Here is a 24,686-nt window from a genome sequence, read left to right as displayed (position 1 = left end):
CAAATGATGTTTATTGGCAACTGTAACAGTTAAAAACTTTACATGTATGTTGCATGTTTTGAAACCAATAAAGAGATTTTAAACAAAACAAAATGTTAAGATACAAAGTTTTCTTCTCTTGCAGTGTTTGAAAACATATGACTACTACTCCCATTGTCTGCATGGTAAATCCTATTGACAGCCTCACTCACATCAAAGAGCCTTTCTTTCCAGAAACTGAAGATTTATAGGTTTATTTGGAGTCAGGACAACTCTTGCCATAGGTGTGATGTTTCCACCTTGAGGATCTGGACGGATCTCATACTTCTTAATAACCTGAGGATAAAATGACATGGAGACATCATATACAGGTATGGGGGGCTATGAAGGGATAGATATATAGTAAAACAAATCTGTGCAACTGCATAAAAAAAAGGCTTCACTGAGTTCCCTCACTGCTTTCTAGATCTTTGCTTGCTGTCACTGAATGGAAACCTACTCCAAACTGAGAGTTTTTACTTTTACTGATACACAGAAATCAGTTTAAGGATATCTATAATTTCCACAAACTGTTGACCAGTTATAGAGACATATTTTATTTATTTATTTAGTTTATGCACTTATATAGTACTATATTCCGCAGCGCTTTACAGCATCCAACTGTCCCCAATGGGGCTCACAATCTAAGGTATCGGAAGTATCCGGAGGAAACCCACGCAAACTCCATGCAGATATTGTCCTTGGTCAGATTTGAACCTAGGTTCACAGGTTATGTGTGGTATTGCAGCTCAGACCAAATCACTTATATGGAGCTGAGCTGCAGTACCAGACACAACACATAGACAGGGGTGGTGCTGTTTCTGGAAGTAAGCGGTGACATTTTTATAATCCTGGACAAGCCCTATGAGCCATCCGGCTTTGGTAAGATATGGCCGATATGTATATGTCTCTCTTGGAGAACGTGAACTTACCCGGGACAAGGTCAAATGCATCTCCAGTTCGGCGATGCGACGCCCGACACAAGCCCTAACGCCGTAGCCAAATGGGATGTAGCTGAATGGGTTATTCTTCATCTTATGGTCTCGGAACCAGCGCTGAGGGAGGAACTTGTTTGGTTCTGGAAAATTGTTCTCGTCTCGAGATATGGCAAAATGATTCAAGGCAAACAGCGTCTACGATGGAGAGAAAACAAGATGGGGATCCAGCTAGAAATTCATCAGTGACCTGCGGCACGCTGGCTGCTGTGTAGTGGCGTCGCTAGAGGGGGGCGAGGGGGGGCAATTGCCCCCCCTATGTTGTCCCTTGCCCCCCCGGGTGCCCCCCCGCTGATTCCCCAGAGTGAATACTAATGAGCGCTTCCATTATAGAAGCGCTCATTAGTACCGAAGGACCAGGAAGTGGTGAACGCTCTGTACTCACCACTTCCTGGTCCTCGGCTGTCGGCTGTGCAGGGCTGCGCACAGCGTAAGGTCGCTCTGTGACCTCACGCTGTGCGCGCCAGTTTAGAGCACAGTCGACTGAGGAGAAAATGGCAGGCGGCGTCCGTCCAGGAGCAGGAGAGGTAAGTGTTTTTATTTTTTATTTTATAGAAAATGTGGCTGCTGGGGGCATTATGGGGGCTAATTGGAGGCATATGGGGCATTTGGAGGCATATGGGGGCTAATTGGAGGCATATTTGGGGGCTAATTGGAGGCATATGGGGGCATTTGGAGGCATATGGGGGCTAATTGGTGGCATATTTGGGGGCTAATTGGAGGCATATTTGGGGCTAATTGGAGGCATATTTGGGGCTAATAGGAGGCATATGGGGCTAATAGGAGGCATATGGGGCTAATAGGAGGCATATGGGGCTAATAGGAGGCATATGGGGGCTAATATGAGGCATAATGGGGCTAATAGGAGGCATATGGGGGCTAATAGGAGGCATATGGGGGCTAATAGGAGGCATATGGGGGCTAATTGGAGGCATATGGGGCTAATTGGAGGCATATGGGGGCTAATAGGAGGCATATGGGGCTAATAGGAGGCATATGGGGGCTAATAGGAGGCATATGGGGGCTAATAGGAGGCATATGAGGCTAATAGGAGGCATATGGGGCTAATAGGAGGCATATGGGGGCTAATAGGAGGCATATGGGGGCTAATTGGAGGCATATGGGGGCTAATTGGAGGCATATGGGGGCTAATTGGAGGCATATGGGGCTAATAGGAGGCATATGGGGCTAATAGGAGGCATATGGGGCTAATAGGAGGCATATGAGGCATATGGGGGCTAATAGGAGGCATATGGGGGCTAATAGGAGGCATATGGGGGCTAATAGGAGGCATATGGGGGTTAATTGGAGGCATATGGGGCTAATTGGAGGCATATGGGGGCTAATAGGAGGCATATGGGGCTAATAGGAGGCATATGGGGCTAATAGGAGGCATATGGGGGCTAATAGGAGGCATATGGGGGCTAATAGGAGGCATATGGGGGCTAATAGGAGGCATATGGGGCTAATAGGAGGCATATGGGGCGTAATAGGAGGCATATGGGGCTAATAGGAGGCATATGGGGGCTAATTGGAGGCATATGGGGGCTAATTGGAGGCATATGGGGGCTAATTGGAGGCATATGGGGTCTAATTGGAGGCATATGGGGTCTAATTGGAGGCATATGGGGCTAATAGGAGGCATATGGGGCTAATTGGAGGCATATGGGGGCTAATTGGAGGCATATGGGGCTAATGGAGGCATATGGGGGCTAATAGGAGGCATATGGGGCTAATAGGAGGCATATGGGGCTAATAGGAGGCATATGGGGGCTAATAGGAGGCATATGGGGGCTAATAGGAGGCATATGGGGCTAATAGGAGGCATATGGGGGCTAATAGGAGGCATATGGGGGCTAATTGGAGGCATATGGGGGCTAATTGGAGGCATATGGGGGCTAATTGGAGGCATATGGGGTCTAATTGGAGGCATATGGGGCTAATAGGAGGCATATGGGGCTAATTGGAGGCATATGGGGGCTAATTGGAGGCATATGGGGCTAATTGGAGGCATATGGGGGCTAATAGGAGGCATATGGGGCTAATAAGAGGCATAATGGGGCTAATAAGAGGCATAATGGGGGCTAATGAGGCATAAGGGCTGATATGGGGGCTAATGAGGCATAAGGGCTGATATGGGGGCTAATGAGGCATAAGGGCTGATATGGGGGCTAATGAGGCATAAGGGCTGATATGGGGGCTGATATGAGAGGCATAATGAGGGCTAATGAGAGGCATAATGTGTCATCCACAGATGCCCCCATAACAGTGTGTCTTCCACAGATCCACCATAACAGTGCGCCTGTGCACTGACGAGAGACAGAAAGAAGGGGAAAGAATCCGTGGAAGCAAGCAGAGGACGGCACTGCAGACGACTGAATAGCTTCTTTTGTAAGTAAATTGCTTTATTATAACTGTATCCCTGCATATCGCAATTCTCTCGTATTTTGTAATCTTATTGATATATACTTATTTTGTTTGTGCCCCCCCATTTTTGACTGTGGTATCTTTGTGCCCCCCCTATATATTGTTCCTAGAGTCGCCACTGCTGCTGTGATACTACAACTCCCACTGTGCACACTTCCTTGGCTGTTCTGAGAACTGGGGTCTCTTTTCCAGTGGTCTATATAAACCTACCCCAGAAAAGGGTTCTGGCACCCTGATGTCCTACAAGTGTTGGGAAGGTGGTTGGGACCTAGACTTAAAAAACATGGCTGCTTGCTTCCAGAAACAGCACCACGCCTGTCCATGGGTTGTGTCTGGTATTGTGGATCAGCTCAACTGAAGCGAATGGAGTTGAGCTGCAATTCCACATAAGACCTGTGGACAGGTGTGGCGCTGTATATGAGCAGCCATATTCTTCTAATTCTGACCCATTTAATGAATGTTCCACATAATGTCCAAACTGCAAAAAATGAATTTTTTTAGGTGTGTCTTCTTTGCTGTGTTTATTGCGTGCAATATATAATGTAATATTTTAATATTTTCAGATGCAGAGATACTAATTAGGTTTATTTTATTAATATGTCTTTAGACGGCTCGCTAAGATAATATGGAGAGAGAAGTGCAGAGTCTGAATGTGCCGAGTACACTCACATGTCTGGTGCCACAGACTAAAACAAATCCAGTAACAAATACTGTGAGCTGCTCCAGGCGTAGACCGACCACAATAATCAATTATTACTTATTTATAATACAAATTCATTAGTCAAAAAGGCAAATCACACATGATCACTAGTATACTCAATAATCAACCTACATGATTAATGCAATATTAATGGTACATGTGCAAATGGATAAGTGGTAAAGTAATATATAAAAATAAAACAAATTAATAAAAACACAATAGATAATAGTCCAGATAAAGGCTCCTTTCAGACGAGCGAGTTCCACTCAGTGGCGTAGCGTGGGTTGCCAGCACCCGGGGCAAGCCAAAAATTGCGCCCCCCCCCCCCCCCCGCGCCTACCCCAGGCACGCCACTTTTAACAGATACTGTAGTAGATCACTAGCAGTCCTATGTTACACCTCAGATAACACAGAGATAACTCTCTGAGTACAGATAATGTAGTAGATGGGTGTGAGGCCCCAGAATTCTGAACACGTACAGTGTGACCTGAAGTCTGGGGCCAGAATGCGGCAGTATGGGCCAAATTCTCAATCTTCTCCCCCAACCCTACCATGAAACAGATATGTGGATGGACATTATTATTACAGTAGAATACCGCACCATACCTGTTACATCCAGTGACGTCTCCTGTGATGTTGACTCTCCTCGACGTCTTCATTCAGAGATAAGACCACCATGATAACTTCTTTCAGCCGCTTCTCGTCTCTGCAGAGTTTCACCGAAAAAAATTTAGGTTCCTCACTTTACTATCATGCTCTCCTTCCTTCAACACTGTCATCCTGCTGCCCCCCAATACTGAGCTAGAGCCAGACAGATAGCTTTCATTCCCCCTGTATATTATAATGGCCCCCTCTTTATTATTAATGTACTGGCCCCCTCTTTAATAACAAAGAGGGGGCCATTATATTAGCAAAGAGGGGGTCATTACATTAATAATAAAGAGGGGGTCATTACATTCATAACAAAGAGGGGGTCATTACATTCATAACAAAGATGGGGTCATTATATTAATAATGAAGAGGGGGCCATTACATTAATAATAAAGAGGGGCCATTACATTAATAATAAAGAGGGGCCATTACATTAATAATAAAGAGGGGCCAATACATTAATAATGAAGAGGGGGTCATTACATTAATAATAAAGAGGGGGTCATTACATTAATAATAAAGAGGGGCCATTACATTAATAATAAGGAGGGGGCAGTACATTAATAATAAAGAGGGGGCCATTACATTAATAATAAAGAGGGGGTCATTACATTAATAATGAAGAGGGGGTCATTACATTAATAATGAAGAGGGGGTCATTATATTAATAATAAAGAGGGGGTCATTATATTAATAATAAAGAGGGGGCCAATACATTAATAATAAAGAGGGGCCATTACATTAATAATAAAGAGGGGGTCATTACATTAATAATGAAGAGGGGGTCATTATATTAATAATAAAGAGGGGGCCAATACATTAATAATAAAGAGGGGCCATTACATTAATAATAAAGAGGGGGTCATTACATTAATAATGAAGAGGGGGTCATTATATTAATAATAAAGAGGGGGCCAATACATTAATAATAAAGAGGGGGTCATTACATTAATAATGAAGAGGGGGTCATTATATTAATAATAAAGAGGGGGCCAATACATTAATAATAAAGAGGGGGCATTACATTAATAATAAAGAGGGGGTCATTACATTAATAATAAAGAGGGGGCCAATACATTAATAATGAAGAGGGGGTCATTACATTAATAATAAAGAGGGGGTCATTACATTAATAATGAAGAGGGGGTCATTACATTAATAATAATAATGTAATGGCCCCCTCTTTATTATTAATATAATGGCCCCCTTTTTATTAATAATGTACTGGCCCCCCTCTTTATTATTAATATAATGGCCCCCTTTTTATTATTAATGTACTGGCCCCCCTCTTTGCTAATATAATGTCCCCCTCTTTGTTATTAATGTAATGGCCCCTCTGTTATTAATGTACTGGCCCCCCTCTTTGCTAATATAATCGCCCCTCTTATTGCTGTGCCAATCATGCCACTGAAGCCTTTCTGCTCCAGTCCTCTCCTCTCCTCTCCCACCCCCCATACTGCCGCCAGAGCCTCTGCAATTAGGTAAGTTAACATAAAAAAAAAATACTTACCTACTATCTCCATCCCCGCTTGTTCCCGCCGCAGGCGGTCACGAACGCCTCACTGTGCCTTCCTGCGCCGCGTCATCGCGTCATCTCGCGAGACCCGACGCAGGAGGTCACAGTGAGGTTATCGTGACCGAGTCCTGCGTCGCTCGCCTCTACTGCCTTATAGGCTTCAGGACTAGGCCTGAAGCCTATGGGGCATAACGGAGGGGACGGGAGCCATAGGCTCCCGTAGCCCTCATTGAAATTTCGGATGCCTGGCGCCCCCTGCAATTTGGCGCCCGGGGCAACGGCCCCTCCGGCCCCCCCCACGCTACGCCCCTGGTTCCACTCATCAGACTCGCAGCGCGAGTATGCGGCAGCTCCCGTCCTGACCTCCCAGCCCTGCCGGGGTCACATAGCATTATATTGATTATTGATGCTGTGTAACTCTTACAGTTCTGGAATGTATTGGATAACACTGACAGCATTATGTCAGTGTTATCCAATACATTCCAGAACTGTAAGGATTACATAGCGTCATGTATCTATATAATGCTATGTGACCCGTCAGTGCTGGGAGGTCAGGACGGGAGCTGCCGCATACTCGCGCTGCGAGTCTGATGAGTGGAACTCGCTCGTCTGAAAGGGGCCAAAGTATAAGGGCTCATGCACACGACCGTATGTATTCTGCAGTCCGCAAAACAAAGATCCGCAAAAAATACGGATGACGTCTGTATGCATTCCGTATTTTGTGGAACAGAACAGCTGGCCCCTAATAGAACAGTACTATCCTTATATTGGCGCACGTTACTGTCCAGAGCTTCCATCTGATAACACTGCTGGTGTATATTATACAGGTTTTACTGTATTATACTTTATCTGCACTGGACTATTATATATTGTGTTTTTATTAATTTGTTTTGTTTTATTTTTATATATTACTTTACCACTTATCCAGTTGCACATGTACCATTAATATTGCATTAATCATGTAGGCTGATTATTGAGTATACTAGTGATCATGTGTGATTTGCCTTTTTGACTAATGAATTTTTATTATTAATAAATAATAATTGATTACTATTATTGTGGTCGGTCTCTGCCTGGAGCACCACAGTTTTTTATATGCTTATTTTATGGTTTTATTTTATGATAAATGGAAAGTTTTACTTTAATAAACAGTTTCTTTGTTTTCAGTCCTCCAAGGGGGTTTGAACCCGCGATTGTACAATACCCTTCTATACCTCTGTACTGCAGTGTAGTGTGATTTTTCCCACATCCTATTACACCTTGGTCACTACTGAGAGATTACTCCGATCGCAGCCTTTGCAGGCGAGTGTCAGTCGTATGGCACAGGCTGCACCTGTCGCCGGGTAGGGGGGGCGCTCAGCTAGTGAGCCCACTCCATACTTTCCCTGGCGATCCTATGACATACAGTTATGTCATAGGCCATTAAGGGATTAATATCCATTCCAATCATGGCCAAGAGCAAGGGCACCGGGAGGCTTTGTGCGGTGTCGAAAGCCTCCGTGAGATAAGCATGATCTGTCCCTTTAAGAACTTACGTCTTTGGGGAACCAAAAGTCTCTGATGATGATCTCCTTCCCGACAGCGACTCTGGAATTAACCGGCACCACCGGATACATCCTGAATGAGAGAGGTCACACTGTCACCCTACAGCCGGAGATAAGTGACATATCTATAGGGCCTTTCATGCGGCAAAAGTGGTTATCCCACAAAAAGTATTACTATGCAATAAACCGGGTATTTTATATAAAGTATTACTGCACTATAAAAGCAATAAAAATGTTCAGTTGTTTTACATACATACATGCTGTTTATCCTCCTGGTCTCCCTTATGCTGCATGGACTGACATGCTCAGTAATGTCCCTGCTCCCTTTCCAGCCCCTCAGTTCCACTTCATAGTGAAGGCCCCGGCCCCCTAATTAATTTCATTCATTCATAGCAAATCTATAGCTCCGTCTCTCTAGACTGTAGTGAAGGACCTTGTGGGGGCTTTACATACCATATGTATCCCTCAGGCTATGGGCTCTTTCACTCCAGTGTGTCTCTTGCAGAAATCGCGCTCCGTGTGAGAGAGGGATCGTGCGTTCTGGACTTACAGAAGCCTGTCCTGACCTTTCTGTAACAGAATCATACTGACATGAAGCTGGACTTACAGAACCGCACGACGATCTCTCTCTTACACGGAGCGTGATTCCAGCAATGGATACGCTTGTGTGAAAGAGCCCTATATGTGAGGGACTGTTTTCTATAAAGGGGTCAACAAGAGTCGATTGCAATGCATCCTGGGAGATGCAGGCACTTAATGAGCTGCTGCTGCCCACTCACAGAAAGGGAAGAACGTCCTTTAGATAAGCCATTAAAAAGACAAAAAAGGGTAAAAATTACACTGATGCAGTGTTTTTTTTTTTTTTGCATCAATATCGTTATTCCTCTTTCACACGTCAGGGAATCATGGACCGCACACGTATCCACGGAGTTTAATGTGTTTGCTCAAACATCAATAGGTTTTCTAGTGACCAGTGGCAAAACCAGACATGCAATACTTTGGTCAGTGATTACTCCAGGTAGTTTTATTTTTTATTAACTTTATGGGATAACGCCTTTAACCCCTTAGTGACAACCCATACACCTTTTTTATGTCCGTCACTAAGGGGCCTTAGGCTGGGCTGCTGCTTTTTCACGGTTGCCCAGTCTATGTGCTGCATGGGTCCCCCGTGCAATGGGGATCCCGAACCGGCTCTCACACTGCTATAAGCACGGACAGGCAGGAGTGCCAATCTGGAATGTTTAACGCTTTACATGCCGCAAGCTGTGTCTCACATCAGCATCCTGCACATGCGATCGCGGGGTGCCGATGCGTGTAAAGGCTTGCTGGGGTCTGATGTAGGCCCAAGCCTTCCTTGAGTAGTTTCCAGCAGGCTGTGGCTCTCTGGCGCAGCCTGCTGGTTAATGTCAGTATAGCACTGAAATAGTGCATTGCATTTTAATAGGGATAATGCATTGTATTTTAAAAGCAATCAGAATATTGTCTGTTATAGTCCCCTAGTGGGACTATTAAGTTCTAAAAAAAAGTTAAAAAACAAAAAAAACACTTTTTTCCATTGAAAATACACTTTTCAATAAAAAAAAAATTAAAAAAAATCTCCCTCATATGTTTAATATCGCTGCGTCCGTAATGACCTGGACTACATAAATATCACGTAAATTATCCCCTATGGTAGACGCCGCAAAAAAATATAATTGAAAAAAATGACTGAATTGCTCATTTATTCTTAGTTGCCACCGAAAAACGAAATAACAAGCGATTAAAAAGTGTAATTTACTCCAAAATAATACCAATAAAATCGTCCAGAAAAAAAAAAATTAATCAAACCCACACACTACTCCATAGAAAAAAAAAAAAAAAAAGTTATGGGTCTTCAGAAGTGGCGATGCAAAAAGATTTTTTTCCTTTTAAAAAAAAGGTGTTTTATTGCGCTAAAGTAGTAAAACGTAAAAATAAAACTACACGTATGTATTTGGTATGGCTGTAATCGTACTGACCCATAGAAGATAGATATTATGTTATTTGTACTGAAAAATTAACGCTGTCAAACCTATAACGTAAAAACGCAGCGGCAGTATTGCTGTTTTTCCCATCTCCCGCCTAGCAAGAGTTAATCAGAAAGTTATGTGTACCCCACAATGACGCCACTAAAAACTACAACCTGCCCCACAAAAAACAACCCCTCATAAAGCTATATACAGTTGCAAGAAAAAGTATGTGAACCCTTTGGAATGATAAGGATTTCTGCACAAATTGGTCATAAAATGTGATCTGATCTTCATCTAAGTCCCAACAATAGACAATCACAGTCGGCTTAACCTAATAACACACAAAGAGTTAAATGTTACCATGTTTTTATTGAACACACCATGTAAACATTCACAGTGCAGGTGGAAAAAGTATGTGAACCCCTAGACTAATGACATCTCCAAGAGCTAAATGGAGTGAGGTGTCAGCCAACTGGAGTCCAATCAATGAGATGAGATTGGAGGTGTTGGTTACAGCTGCCCTGCCCTATAAAAAACACACACCAGTTCTGGGTTTGCTTTTCACAAGAAGCATTGCCTGATGTGAATGATGCCTCCACAAAAGAGCTCTCAGAAGACCTACGATTAAGAATTGTTGACTTGCATAAAGCTGGAAAGGGTTATAAAAGTATTTCCAAAAGCCTTGCTGTTCATCAGTCCACGGTAAGACAAATTGTCTATAAATGGAGAAAGTTCAGCACTGCTGCTACTCTCCCTAGGAGTGGCCGTCCTGTAAAGATGACTGCAAGAGCACAGCGCAGACTGCTCAATGAGGTGAGGAAGAATCCTAGAGTGTCAGCTAAAGACTTACAAAAGTCTCTGGCATATGCTAGCATCCCTGTTATCGAATCTACGATACGTAAAACACTAAACAAGAATGGATTTCATGGGAGGATACCACAGAGGAAGCCACTGCTGTCCAAAAAGAACATTGCTGCACGTTTGCAAGTTTGCACGAGAGCAGCTGGATGTTCCACAGCAGTACTGGCAAAATATTCTGTAGACAGATAAAAACCAAAGTTGAGTTGTTTGGAAGAAACACACAACACTATGTGTGGAGAAAAAGAGGCACAGCACACCAACCTCAAAACCTCATCCCGACTGTGAAGTATGGTGGTGGGGGCATCATGATTTGGGGGCGGCTTTTCTGCGTCAGGGCCTGGACGGATTGCTATCCTCGAAGGAAAAATGAATTACCAAGTTTATCAAGACATTTTGCAGGAGAACTTAAGGCCATCTGTCCACCAGCTGAAGCTCAACAGAAGATGGGTGCTGCAACAGGACAACGACCCAAAGCATAGAAGTAAATCAACAACAGAATGGCTTAAACAGAAGAAAATCCGCCTTCTGGAGCGGCCCAGTCAGAGTTCTGACCTCAACCCGATTGAGATGCTGTGGCAGGACCTCAAGAAAGCGATTCACACCAGACATCCCAAGAATATTGCTGAACTGAAACAGTTCTGTAAAGAGGAATGGTCAAGAATTACTCCTGACCGTTGTGCACGTCTGATCTGCAACTACAGGAAACGTTTGGGTGAAGTTATTGCTGCCAAAGGAGGTTCAACCAGTTATTAAATCCAAGGGTTCACATACTTTTTCCACCTGCACTGTGAATGTTTACATGGTGTGTTCAATAAAAACATGGTAACATTTAATTCTTTGTGTGTTATTAGGTTAAGCAGACTGTGATTGTCTATTGTTGTGACTTAGATGAAGATCAGATCACATTTTATGACCAATTTGTGCAGAAATCCATATCATTCCAAAGGGTTCACATACTTTTTCTTGCAACTGTAGACGGAAAAATAAAAAGTTATAGCTCTTGGAACGAGACGATGAAAAAATGCAGAAAAATTGCTTCGTCAGTAAGGCACAAAACAGGCGGGCACTTAGGGGTTAAAGGAATAATTATAATGTGGGGGGAGGATGAATGAAACCGACCGTAGCGTCTCTTTAATGACGGCCTTCAGCAGCGGCATCCTGGCGATCTCCTCAGCAGTGGGAACACCTTCTCCTGGGACAATGGAGGTCACCTCCTCATAGAGAGATCGCTGGGTCTCCTGGTCTTTCGCGAGGTGGTAGAGGGCCCAGGACAAGGTGTTTGAAGTCTGAGATGGGGAAATACAAGATATTTGGATGGCGGCCTTCCAATACCAGCAGCGTAAAAATAACCACACTAAGCAGAATCGAATTACAGGTGCCATACATGATATAGTACCGCCATACACTGCAGAAGCAATATACCGAAGCTTCTCGAGTTTCATGTATTTTTCTATCACCGTCTGATAATCCATAAGATCTATAATCCAGCACCTACCGGGTCCTATTGGTTTGGAATTTGACAGTATTTGTGTGTCAGATTCTCCCATCCTGCGCCCCCAGCTGATGCGGCCCCTCTTCTAGGCCTTCTCTCAGTACACTAGTATATGTAATGCGGCTGGCACTGCTTGTTTTAGTCTTGTACTGACATAGCTGCTGCTGATACATTTACATTTTTGTACCATCTTCACCATACACATCGACTCTGCATATTGTATATAGGCGCTGGTAGTTAGCCAGCACTACCACTACCATATGGGCACTGCTACGTCATAGTCTTTTATATTTCAGGGTTATTCTAGCGATGTATGGCGGTGCAACCATCTTGACCTCCAGGACACCAGTGTTGGTTCTCTGGTTGCACAGCAAAAAAATATTTAACTCCTTACTGTGTCGACTCCAGCAAACAGCAGCTCAGCGATGCTGCCATACACCTCCTTCATGGTCAGTTTGCCGCTGGACAGCAGGTAGGTCAGGTACTCCCCCTGCACCTCTTCCCCACGATCCAGATTCTCTTGTATCTTCTGCATCTTCTGGTCGATCAGCTTGTTTCCTTGGGAAGTTAAAGGTTAATAAAAAGTGAACATAATATCTCAATGCTGCACAGAGTATTTCAGCAGAGGGTGCACTGGACTTGTGAGGACAGGGGAGGAGGGGACGGAGACAAGTGTGAGGTCACAGACCCAGAGTTACAGAGTGGAAGGAGCAGGGTAACCAGCAGCACAGAGTCTTTCAGGAGCAGAGTATTCTGATCTTGTAGAAGAAGTCACAAACTGATAGTTAGGGCTCATCCACACGACAGCTTGTAAATGGCGGATCTGCAAAACACAGTTACCGATCATGTGCATTATGTGGAATGGAACGTCTGGCCCCCGATACACCAGTTCTATCCATGTCCGTGATGCAGACAAGAATAGGACATGTTCTGTTTTTTTTTTTTTTGCGGGGCAGCGAAATAGACATATACGCATCGTCTTATTGAGTGAATGGGTCCACACCCGATCCGCAAAAAATGCAGGTCAGATGCAGACATAAAATACATTTGCGTGCATGAGTTCTTCAGCAGCACAGAGTATTTTAGGAGGGAAACGTGCTGATCCTGAAGGAAGTTGCAGACTAGAGTCCCCAGCAGCACAGATTATTTCAGGAGACGAGAAAGAGGTTGCACACTGAGAGTTAAGCCTCATTCACACGTCAGTGTTCCATGTATGTGCTCTGTACGTGTTCTCCACGGACAGCACGCAGCCCCATTCATTTTAATGTGTGTATTCAGACAACAGTGTTTTAGCACGGATGCACGCTTTAATATGTCTGTGTTCACGGATCCATCACCTCCATTATACTCTATGGGTCCGTAAAAACCACGGATGCCATCACGTGATTGCATCCAGTGTTACACGGATCATTAAGAAGAGATACTTTAAAAATTATTTTTCAGCTGTTCAGTGTCAGTGAAACACAGACAGCAAAAAATGGACACACGGACCCAACACGGATGCTTCACGGGGGCATCACTGACCACCTGCTCATGGATTTGAACACGGACACAGACGTGTGAATGAGGCTTTATACAGTGGAAAGATTTGGGTCCCAGCAGCACAGAGTATTTTAGGAGGAGAGTGCGCTAATTTTGTAGAAAGTCACGCACAGAGTAAGGCTACATTCACACGACCGTACTGTCATGCAGATCTGTAAATTGTGGATCTGCAAAACATGGATACCGGCCTGTGTGCGTTCCGCAATTTGCGGACTGCACATGGCCACTGATATCACCGAAAATGCCTATTCTTTTCTGTAATTGCGGACAAGAATAGGACATTTTCTATACTTTTTGTGGGGATACGGAACGGAACTACGGATACAGACAGCACACGGTGTGCTGTCCGCATCTTTTTGGCTCCACTGAAATGAATGGGATGCAGACTCATACATATGGTCATGTGAATGAGCGCTTACACAATAGAAGGTACAGTGTTCCCCAGTAGCACAGAGTGTTTAAGCGGAGGAGTGTGCAGATCGTGTAGGAGGTGGCAGACACAGTGACATAGTGGGAGGGCCGGGTTCTCACCACAGTCACACTTGTGATACCTATGTATAACTAGACAGATGGACAGACAGACTGTGGGGACACTCTGCCCCTGCGCTGGGGTCGCACTGAACATTTGTTATACTGTAACTCACCAAATGCAAAGATGTTGTCCCAGCTTTCTATGTAGCGCTTGTAATAGGGGAGAATATTTTGGGTCCATGCAGGTAAGGCTTGGATAATAAAGCTATATTTCAGCATGGTCCCTATAGAGTCAATGAATTTCTTGGTCTCGGGAGGAATGTTCTTCTCCAAGCAGCCGATACGCGTCTCAAACAGAATATACGAAATTCCTAAGATACGATAAAATAACTATTTTTATGGAGTTTCATCTCATTAATCACTGTATAAACTGAAATTTCCACAACTTTCTCATTCAATAGGTTTTTAATAATTTAACATCAATTACAAGATATTAAAGGCACAATAAAGCACAGTGTTTCCTGTTAATCATTGTAAAACATGAGATGAGACTCTTTATAACATGGACCATAAAATATATATATATATAAACAGTAACAGAAAACAGGGTTTAATTCCACCTTGTCTATAAAAGTTAGGTTTATGTTCAATTGTTCTTATGTGTCTAATAGGGTGGAGTATGTTGTAGCCCAAAATAGTGCCCAGATTTTTTGGTATTTATTTGATTTATTATTGCTTTTTGCTATCATCTTTTCGAATCTGCAATTAGTGTTAACTTTCCTAATTATCTGCAATTTCCACAACTTTCTAATAGACTTTGTGTTCAACTCCTGACTATTTACAAGATCTCTGCTTGCCGTCAGTGACTGAGAACAGTGTTTACATTCAGAGGCAATGATCCTGTACGTAGCAGTCAGGAAAGCAGTGGATACAATTGTATCCAGTCTAGACAATGCTCTGTGAGCTGAACACATCTCTCTGGTAGTTCGCTACAATGTATCAGTCTGGAGTCCAGGAAGTTTCACAGAGCATTGTCTGGACTGGATACAATTGTATCCACTTCTCAGCTGAGAGCAGGAGGAGCTGAGCACAGGTTTACTGCCTCTGAATGGAAAGAGATTAATTTACTCAAAACCACAGCAATCCCTGGCTGCTCTGTGCCCTAGTGGGGGTGTATCGATTATTAAAAATCTATTGAATGAGAAAGTTGTGGACATTTCAGTTTATACAGTGATTAATGAGATGAAAGCTTGCAGCTTTTTAAAGGGATTCTGTCACCAAGTTTTAGGCTATAGAGATACGGACATGCACGGCTAGCATGTCCACAATATACCTGTCCTATAGGGCTGTGTGCTTTTATTTTCTATAAAAAAGGATTTTAGAGATATGTAACTTAGTCTTGTAAGGTGCCCAAGAGTCTGTACGAACCTTCCTGGTGCCCAGCCACGCCCGCCTGTGAAGGAGCCCAGCACCGCCTATGTCCTCCGAATCTCCTACTTTCGTCACCGATAGATTGCCCTAATCTCGCGATGCGCAACCTTGCACATGCGCAGTTCCTTCCCTGAGGCCAATGCTAGCACAGGGAAGGAATACTCACGCATCGCGAGATTACGGCAATCTATCGGTGATGATAGGACAGGTATATTGCGGACATGATAGCGGCGATCTTGCCGTGCATGTCCGTATCTCTATAGCCTAAAACTTGGTGACAGAATCCCTTTAAGGAATTCAGTGCTCATTTTCCCAGTCACATGACTTTAATAGCTTCATGCTTTCCCCATGTAATAAGAACAGATGCTCCAGAATTGTTATGTCTCTATGTTGTGCCATCCCTTTATTATTCCTGCTAGAAGTTATGAATGAATTGCTATCAGTCTGCAGTAAGGGTACAGAGGGAGGTAACCAGTTGGGGGGAGGGGGGGGGGGGGGGTCCCTGCACAGTCTGAATATGGCAGCACTGATTGGATAGAGTGAGTCTGTGCAGGGACACCCCCCAACTGGTTACCACCCCTCTGTACCCTTACTGCAGACTGCTAGCAATTCATTCATAACTTCTAGCAGGAATAATAAAGGGATGGCACAACATAGAGACATAACAATTCAGGAGCATCTATTCTTATGACTCTATGTTGTGCCATTCCTCTTTTATTTCTACTAGAAGTTATGAATGAATTGCTAGCAGTCTGCAGTAAGGGTACAGAGGGGAGGTAACAAGTTGGGGGGGGGGTATCTGCACAGACTATCCAATCAGTGCTGCCATTTTCAGACTGTGCAGGGACACCCCCCCAACTGGGTACCACCCCTCTGTACCCTTACTGCAGACTGCTAGCAATTCATTCATAACTTCTAGTAGAAATAATAAAGGAATGGCACAACATGGAGAATGTATGAAGCTATAGCACAGGCCGGTCAGGAGGTCCTCTTGAAACAAAATCTACAAAAGTATCCAGAACAAAACAATTCATGGGCGATCCAACTATCTTTATAGAACAGAACCTGTCAGAAGCATTTCCCCCCCCAAATCACCGCCACTACCTGACCGCTCTGATTCCCTGCTTTCTGGAGGGGTCCTTTGTATCCTAATCAGGTGTCTCATTTGACACAAAAGGCTCGTTCATGACATATACAAATTAACTGTTTATAGTCATGAAGGTGGAGATACCGAGAATTCAAGCTGTCCGTACAGGGAATGTCAACTGCCCTACAACATCCCTAAGGAACTAATGGGAAAGGTTGGTGGCTGCACCCGCCACATATTTCGCTGCGGTTTGCCCTTTGGCAGAAGGTGGAAGAAAATTAACTTGCAATATAAGACTATCAGGGACAAGAGCTACAACCGGCTTACCCTCAAATGCAAACCTATAGAAGGCGTTTGCAATGTCGTTGACCATGATCCCAGAGGGGGATTCCTTCCTCATGTCATCCAGCGTGTCCAGGAAATCTGTTACCACTTCGTTGACCGCCCCGGTGTACAGCACGGCCTCTGCGGGCTTCAGCATCCGTTTATTCAGAATGGAGCGCAGCGTTTGCCATTGGTGACCTTCTCTGCAGAAAGAGCGGGTTTATTACAAGACAATTAGGCTGCCATCAGAGGGGTCTAGTAGAGAATTTCTCCTGCATGCACGCTCAGCTGAGCCGAGTGTGCATGTGTAGAGAGAGTGAGATATGAGTATTCGCTGAAAGGTATCTGATGTGTATAAAACAGATTAACTTTGCAGAAGAAAAAAAAAAGATCCTCTGAATTGTGACTGCAGCTCTGGCTGTGACTGGAGAATATGAATTGGTTCACACTCTCAGGGTGGATTATGCACATGAATGGGCTTTTTGCAACTCTATTCATATGCAGCAGAAAATAGATTTGTGGTGCCTCTGTCATGGAGATAAGCAGCATGTTACTTAGGCTTCATACACACGGCCATTGTCCGGCCGTGCCCAGCGGGTCCTGGCCGTGTGCACCCCACATCACAGATGCACTACTTTTTTACAGTGTGGATGGATCACAGCCCATTCAAGTTGAATGGCTCTGGATCGTCTGCGGAATACGCACGGATGTTGCCAGTGCATTGGGGACCACAGCCGATTAAGGCCCCTTTCAGACGGGCGTTGCGGGAAAATGTGCGGGTGCATTGCGGGAACACCCACGATTTTTCCGCGCGAGTGCAAAACATTGTAATGCGTTTTGCACTCGCGTGAGAAAAATCGCGCATGTTTGGTACCCAAACCCGAACTTCTTCACAGAAGTTCAGGCTTAGGATCGATGTTCTGTAGATTGTATTATTTTCCCTTATAACATGGTTATAAGGGGAAATAATAGCATTCTGAATACAGAATGCATAGTATAATAGGGCTGGAGGGGTTAAAAAATAAATAATTTTTTTTTAACTCACCTTAATCCACTTGCTCACATAGCCCGGCATCTCCTTCTGGCTCCTTTGCTGAACAGGACCTGGGGTGAGCATTAAATACATGAACAGGACCTGTGGTGACATCACTCCGGTCATCACATGATCCATCACATGATCTTTTACCATGGTGATGGATCATGTGATGACTGTGACGTCACCAAAGGTCCTTGTTACTGCACAAAGCTCAGATGAAGACAGAAGAGATGCCGGCTACGCGAGCAAATAGATTAAGGTGAGTTAAATTATTTTAATTTTTATTTTTACCCTTCCAGCGCTAGTTTACTATGCAGTCTGTATTCAGAATGCTATTATTTCCCCTTATAACCATGTTATAAGGGAGAATAATAATGATTGGGTCCCCATCCCGATCGTCTCCTAGCAACCGTGCGTGAAAATCGCACCGCATCCGCACTTGCTTGCGGATGCTTGCGATTTTCACGCAACCCTATTCACTTCTATGGGGCCTGAGTTGCGTGGATTATCGCACCGCAACGCACAAAGAGGAGCATGCTGCAATTTTCACGCAACGCATAAGTGATGCGTGAAAATCACCGCTCATGTGAACAGCCCCATAGAAATTAATGGGTCGGTATTCAGTGCGGGTGCAATGCGTTCAACTCACGCATCGCATCCGCGTGGAATACTCGGGGGCTGAGGTGGTTAAAGGGAACCTGTCATCAACTTTGTGCTCCCCATACTAACGGCAGAATAAAGCAGAGACAGGTGAGTTGATTTCGGCGGTCTGTCATTTTAAAGTTAGAAATAAGTGGTTGCTGAGAACCAACATCACAATCATTGCTGTGTGCACGAGGCCTTATTCTGCATGGAAAATCTAAGTATTAGAACCAATAAATGACAATGACCTCATGTGCATCTGCAGAACGCCCACGGCAGGAATGAAACATGCAAATCCTGCACATGTAAATGTAGACTAAGAATACTCCGTCTCACTGTTGCCCCCTAGTGTCTCTACACAGTATGCTCCACTGTAGTGAATGGCTGTAAGGCTAGGTCTACACAACGACAATAAGTCGCATGACACATAGGGCACAACTACACTGCAACATTTGTTGCGCACCAATGTCGCTCAACAGTTTTTATAATGATAGTCTATGGTGTCGCACTGCGACGCGACAGTCGCAGAAAAATCCATTTCAAATGTTGTGTCGCAGTATATCGCAATGCGACACCATAGACTATCACTGTAAAAATTGGTGCGACAAAATGTCGTCGTGTACACCTAGCCTAACACATCACTGCAGATTTCATTCCTCCCAATTGATGAAGCACAACATGAACATACTCAGTAAAAGGGCCCAGACCGAGGCCTCTCAGTCTCCGATAGACTTTCCAGAGCTCCATGTCATTCCTCATTGGATACTTCCCCTCCTGGCGTAGAAACAACTCCAAGAGATCGGCGTCAGCAATATTCACCATTGTATATGCTCCGAAGGAAGATTTCCAGATAGGGCCATACTTCTTTTTAAAGACAGCCTGCAAAACCAGATGGATATCAGATCATCCAGCACCGTACAGCAGACAGCGGCCAATGTAACATCCCAGAGTTATGTTACTAAACTTTTTTTCCCCGCTACTATTTGTTGGTAACATGTGCCTTGTCATCTTATGTGATTTTATTTAATATTCCTCACAAATGTGCATTTTCTAAGCCTGTTACATGTATTTGCTGTAATTTCCATGTACACCAGCAGGTGGCAGCAATGTGTCAGCAGAGCTTCAGTAACAGTTTAGCATATTCAGACTGGAATAGTTCATTCCAGTTTAGCTCCCCCTCTATGAGCAGAAGTGGGCTGGCCCATGTCCTGCCTCATGGGGAGGGAAGGAAGTTCAGTTAGTGTGCCAGCCACCCCGGCTAGAGGAAGGCTGTGTTGGTAGGAGCTCCCAGAAATAGGGATCCCAACCCAGGATCGTGTCTCGGCTGAGACCGAAGATCTTTATTCCCAGTCTGAGCCCTTCAGCCTCAGCTGGTGACAAGCAAGCAGCCACCTCCAGAACTCCAGGAAGAACCATTCCCTGTGAGCATAACTGTGAGTAACTATCCAGAGACCAGGAGAAGCCAAATTCCTCCTCAGCTAGTCAGTCCCATATACAGCAGAAGACAGACAGAGCAGAAGACAGATTCCTGCCATATTCTCCAGGCACATGATAGAAGCAGAAGAGATAGTGATCCCTGCCATACATTGCCAATACCTGCTGGGACCCAGGACTATTGCTGTATCTCGAATGGATTAAAGCTGCCTCCAGTAAAGACAAGTTGAATTATATTTCCAAGTCTGGATCTCATTTACTGCTACCAAAACCCTCAATTACTCCTACTAGCAACACACTCATTTATTGCAAGTGAGCCAGGACCCAGGAGTCCAGCCGTACCCAGGTAGGAGACACCGTTGTCACTATACCTACCACTACACAGAGACATTATACCACTCTGGCATTCCTAACCTGGTACGTGAGTTGCAACACCTTAAAGGGCCCTGAGACTGTACCCTGCGCATGCTGCAATTGGCGTCACAAAGAAAAACAATAGACTTCTATGTCCATATCCGGACCCACTGCATTATTTTGGCGTCCGCCTAACCGTACGACGGTCCTGCTCATTGCACATATTCAAGAGCAACTCATACAGTCGGGCGACGTCTGTCCCATCCTAATGGTTAAGAGGTGCCGAAGTTTGCCTCTTTACCAGAACCTCAATATTAGCAATCAAGGGGAGAAGACCAACCAGACGGTCATGTTGCCAAAGGAATGGCATGGGGAAGGGGGTGGCGGGTGGGAAATGCCACCCCCACCACAGTATTCAACTGCATCACTGTCCTGAGGCCGGTGATACAGACAAATTCAGGAGGGAGATCTGCATAAGTGCCGGGTGCTCCTAGAATTAATGCTGAGAGTATCAGATCTTTATGTACCCGGCCAGTGTCCATAAGGAGAGCTTGGGCGGCCCCCTAGGCATCAGCCCACCTGGAAATTGTCCTGTAGAGTCTATGGCCAGTTTGCCATAAGAATCAAAATGTGGAAATAAGGATCAATGATAAAGGGGTTATCCGAGACTAAAAGATGTTCCCCATATGCCGGGTCCCTCACACTGAGGCCTCATGCACACGGCCGTGGCCCGTATTGCGTCCCGCATTCACTTGAATGGGTCTGTAATCCGGAGCTGCGATGCGGAACAGAGGCATAGAACCCAATGGAAGCACTACGGAGTATTTCCGCGAGGTTTCTGTCCATTCCTCCGCACCGCAAAAAAATAGAACTTGTTCTATATTTTTTTTGGTGCGGACGGATCAGGGACCCATTCAAGTTGACTGGGACTGGATCCGTCACGGCCGCCGCACGGATGGGGACCGTGCATCGCGGTCCCCAATGCACGGAACGATCTCACGACGGCCGTGTGCAAGAGGCCTGAATCTAATTACCTGGCTCCCTGCGCTGCTCCTGGTCCCCGCACCTCCCCTGCATAACGGAAACAGGACGGATTGCAATGCGTCATAGAATTGCGTTATGGTCCGTGGTAACAGAATCCATAACGCAATTCACCCATTACCAACAAACGAAGTGTGAACAATATCATTGATATTGTGCAGTGCTTCACTGTAATGTTGAGATTCACCTGTTTGCACGTGTTACGTGACTCACCTACCATACGGAAACATTGAAGCTGCAGTAATACGTGATTGTACCATGATCACAATATGCCATAGAGCAATAGGCTAATTGCGCCATTTTATTAAGAAAGCAAAAAGCCTTTATATTTTGAGTGGTACAGGACTTGTAAACGACCATGGTGCCACATATTTAGTGGAGCACATGCATAACAGATAAGACCTGCAGCTGAGCTTCTGCCTCTCTAAGGGTAGGTTCACACAGTTTTGAGGCAGATTTTCCAGCAAGTTTTTCAACCAAAGCCATAAGTGGATCCAGCAGGAAGTAAAAAAAATCCTTTCTTTACATTTACAATTCTTTTCGAATCCACTTCTGGCTTTGGCTGGAAAATCGGCCTCAAAATCTCCCCCTAAAATCTTAAAAACCTACCCTTAGGGAGTCCGCATCGCAGCACCCGGCCTGACCTCCCATCGCTGTCTGGAGTCACATAGCATTATATTGATTTATGATGATATGTAACCCTTAGGCCCCTTTCACACGGGCGAAATTTCCGCGCGGGTGCAATGTGTGAGGTGAACGCATTGCACCCGCACTGAATCCGGACCCATTCATTTCTATGAGGCTGTGCACATGAGCGGGGATTTTCATGCATCACTTGTGCGTTGCGTGAAAATCGCAGCAAGCTCTATATTGTGTGTTTTTCACGCAACGCAGGCCCCATAGAAGTGAATGGGGCTGTGTGAAAATTGCAAGCAAGTGCGGATGCGGTGCGATTTTCACACATGGTTGCCAGGAGACGATCGGGACGGGGTCCCGATCATTATTGTTTTCCCTTATAACATGTTTATAAGGGAAAATAATAGCATTCTTAATACAGAATGCATAGTACAATAGGGCTGGAGGGGTTAAAAAAAAATAGAAAATAATTTAACTCAGCTTAATCCACTTGTTCGTGCAGTCGGCATCTCTTCTGTCTTCTTCTTTGCTGTGCAGGAGGAAAAGGACCTGTGGTGACGTCACTGTGCTCATCACATGGTCTGTCACATGATCCATCACCATGGTAAAGTTCCTTTACCCAGGTCCTGAAGAAAGAAGAGAAGCCTGGGTGTCCGAACAAGTGGATTAAGGTGAGTTAAATTTTTTTTGTTTTTTTTTAACCCCTCCAGCGCTATTTTACTATGCATTCTGTATTCAGAATGCTATTGTTTTCCCTTATAACCATGTTATAAGGGAAAATAATACAATCTACAACAGCATCTAACCCAAACCTGAACTTCTGTGAAGAAGTTCGGGTTTGGATACAAAACATGCAGATTTTTCTAATGCGCATGCAAAATGCATTAAATTGTTTTGCACTCGCTCTGAAAAATCGTGCATTTTCCCGCGACGCACCCGCATCTTATCCGGCCCCAATCCGTAACGCCCGTGTGAAAGAGGCCTTGCAGTTCTGGAGTGTACTGGATAACACTGACAGCATTATGCCAGTGTTATTCAGTACATTCCGGAACTGTAAGGGTTACATAGCATCATAAATCAATATAATGCTATGTGACTCCCGGCAGCGATGGGAGGTGAGGCCGGGTGCTGCGATGCGGACTGGCTGCGGGAGGAACGTTCGTCTGCAAGGGGCCTTAGTGCTCCGTGTCTCTGCTGTCAGGAACAGGGCTTGGCTCTCTTTCACGCAGCGGATTATCCGCACAGGATCCGCTAGTGTGAAAGAGCCCTTACTTTTTGCCATGAGCTAATAAAAGCATGGCTGCACAACATTTCACATACAAACAATAGAACGGAGAATTGGGGATCTGGTTCCTACACTGCCCTGAATATTATAGGCAGTAGTCTGGTAGCTGGGCCCGACACACGTTTAATCAAAAATGTGCACAAAGAGCTTCTATTTTTTCATTTATAGTGGGTATAATACCATTTTAATTTAGAATGATCCCCATTTCTCTGTTCTTTTGTTTGTATGTGAAATGTTGTGCAGCCATGCTTTTATTAGCTTTCTGCATGCTCGCTTTATGGATCTGCACCCGTGACCATGAATGTCTAAATTGTCTTGTAGTATTTTATCATGAGCTGTTAGATATTTTAGAATCCATGTTTTCCTTCACTGAGGGCAAAGGTTCATTTGGCTGCCCCTCCCATGCATCTACATACCCTGGCAAAGGTAAAGTAGCTTGCAGGCACCCCCTGGCACTGGCACCCGTCCCAGCAGCCCCCCCTAGCTGTGCCTCAGTCTGAGAGATGTCAGCATGTACAGATCTGCCCCATGTGTATCAAAGTTTACTAATAAAAGGCAACAGAGTAACAAAAGGTATCCTCACCTACTGTGCCCTTCTCCCATACCCTGTAGATTGTAAGCCCCTCTCTCCTATTGTATCTGTAACTTGTCTTGTTCATGGTTATTGCAACTGTTTTGTAGCATGTATGTGCTCCCTTATCATATGTACAGCACCATGGAATGCATGGGGCTTAAATAATACATAATATTAATATTATTAATAATAATAATAATAATAATAATAATAATAATAATAATAATAAAGTAACACATGAAAGATGGTACATCAGCAGGACTCACCTGTATATCCTGTGAGTACAGCAGGTAGCCCCTCATAAAGATCCAGTAGAAGTTGGTGAGTAGGGAAGGTCCAGGCAAATCCTCAAATGTCTTCATCTTTTTGTCCCCCCCTTCTATTCCAGCAGCTGCAGCCCCATGCGAGGCTCTGGCCAGGGGGACCCTGCATGTCTGCAGCACTGGACTGATCCTGCTCCTAGACCCCAAGTAATAACAGCTCCTGCCAGCAGTCCTGATCATGGCTGCTGAAGGGACAGACCTTCCTATACACTGTGATATGACTGCTCTTTGCATAACCTTCCTCGCCCCACCCTTTCATTGCCAAGAGCACATTAACGACGACAGCCTGCATTGAGGAAATTCTACTGTACACC

General features: G+C 44.6%; 1 protein-coding gene across 1 annotated transcript; it reads right to left on the bottom strand.

Moving 5' to 3' along the window:
* On the bottom strand, positions 1-24,686 carry LOC122944974 (sterol 26-hydroxylase, mitochondrial-like). Its single transcript, XM_044303745.1, has 9 exons — positions 24,316-24,686; positions 19,414-19,604; positions 17,051-17,250; positions 14,379-14,576; positions 12,587-12,750; positions 11,820-11,986; positions 7,843-7,924; positions 951-1,151; positions 1-315 (listed from the first exon to the last, which is right to left on the bottom strand). The coding sequence occupies exons 1-9, from the start codon at positions 24,604-24,606 to the stop codon at positions 193-195; spliced, it is 1,617 nt and encodes a 538-aa protein (XP_044159680.1). The 5' UTR covers positions 24,607-24,686; the 3' UTR covers positions 1-192.

Source organism: Bufo gargarizans, chromosome 8 (assembly GCF_014858855.1).
Source record: "Bufo gargarizans isolate SCDJY-AF-19 chromosome 8, ASM1485885v1, whole genome shotgun sequence".
NCBI classification, from domain to species: Eukaryota; Metazoa; Chordata; class Amphibia; order Anura; family Bufonidae; genus Bufo; species Bufo gargarizans.
The sequence above is the reverse complement of the archived record's forward strand: the minus strand, read 5'-3'. Positions and strand labels throughout refer to the sequence as shown.

Excerpts from the sequence above, each read along its gene's own strand:
- LOC122944974 (XM_044303745.1), bottom strand. The coding sequence starts at position 24,606 with ATGCAAAGAGCAGTCATATCACAGTGTATAGGAAGGTCTGTCCCTTCA. Across the intron at positions 12,751-14,378 it reads GGACAACATCTTTGCATTTG|GAAACAAGCTGATCGACCAG; the intron begins GTGAGTTACAGT and ends TAACTTCCCAAG. Across the intron at positions 11,987-12,586 it reads TGTTTGCTGGAGTCGACACA|ACTTCAAACACCTTGTCCTG; the intron begins GTAAGGAGTTAA and ends TCCCCATCTCAG.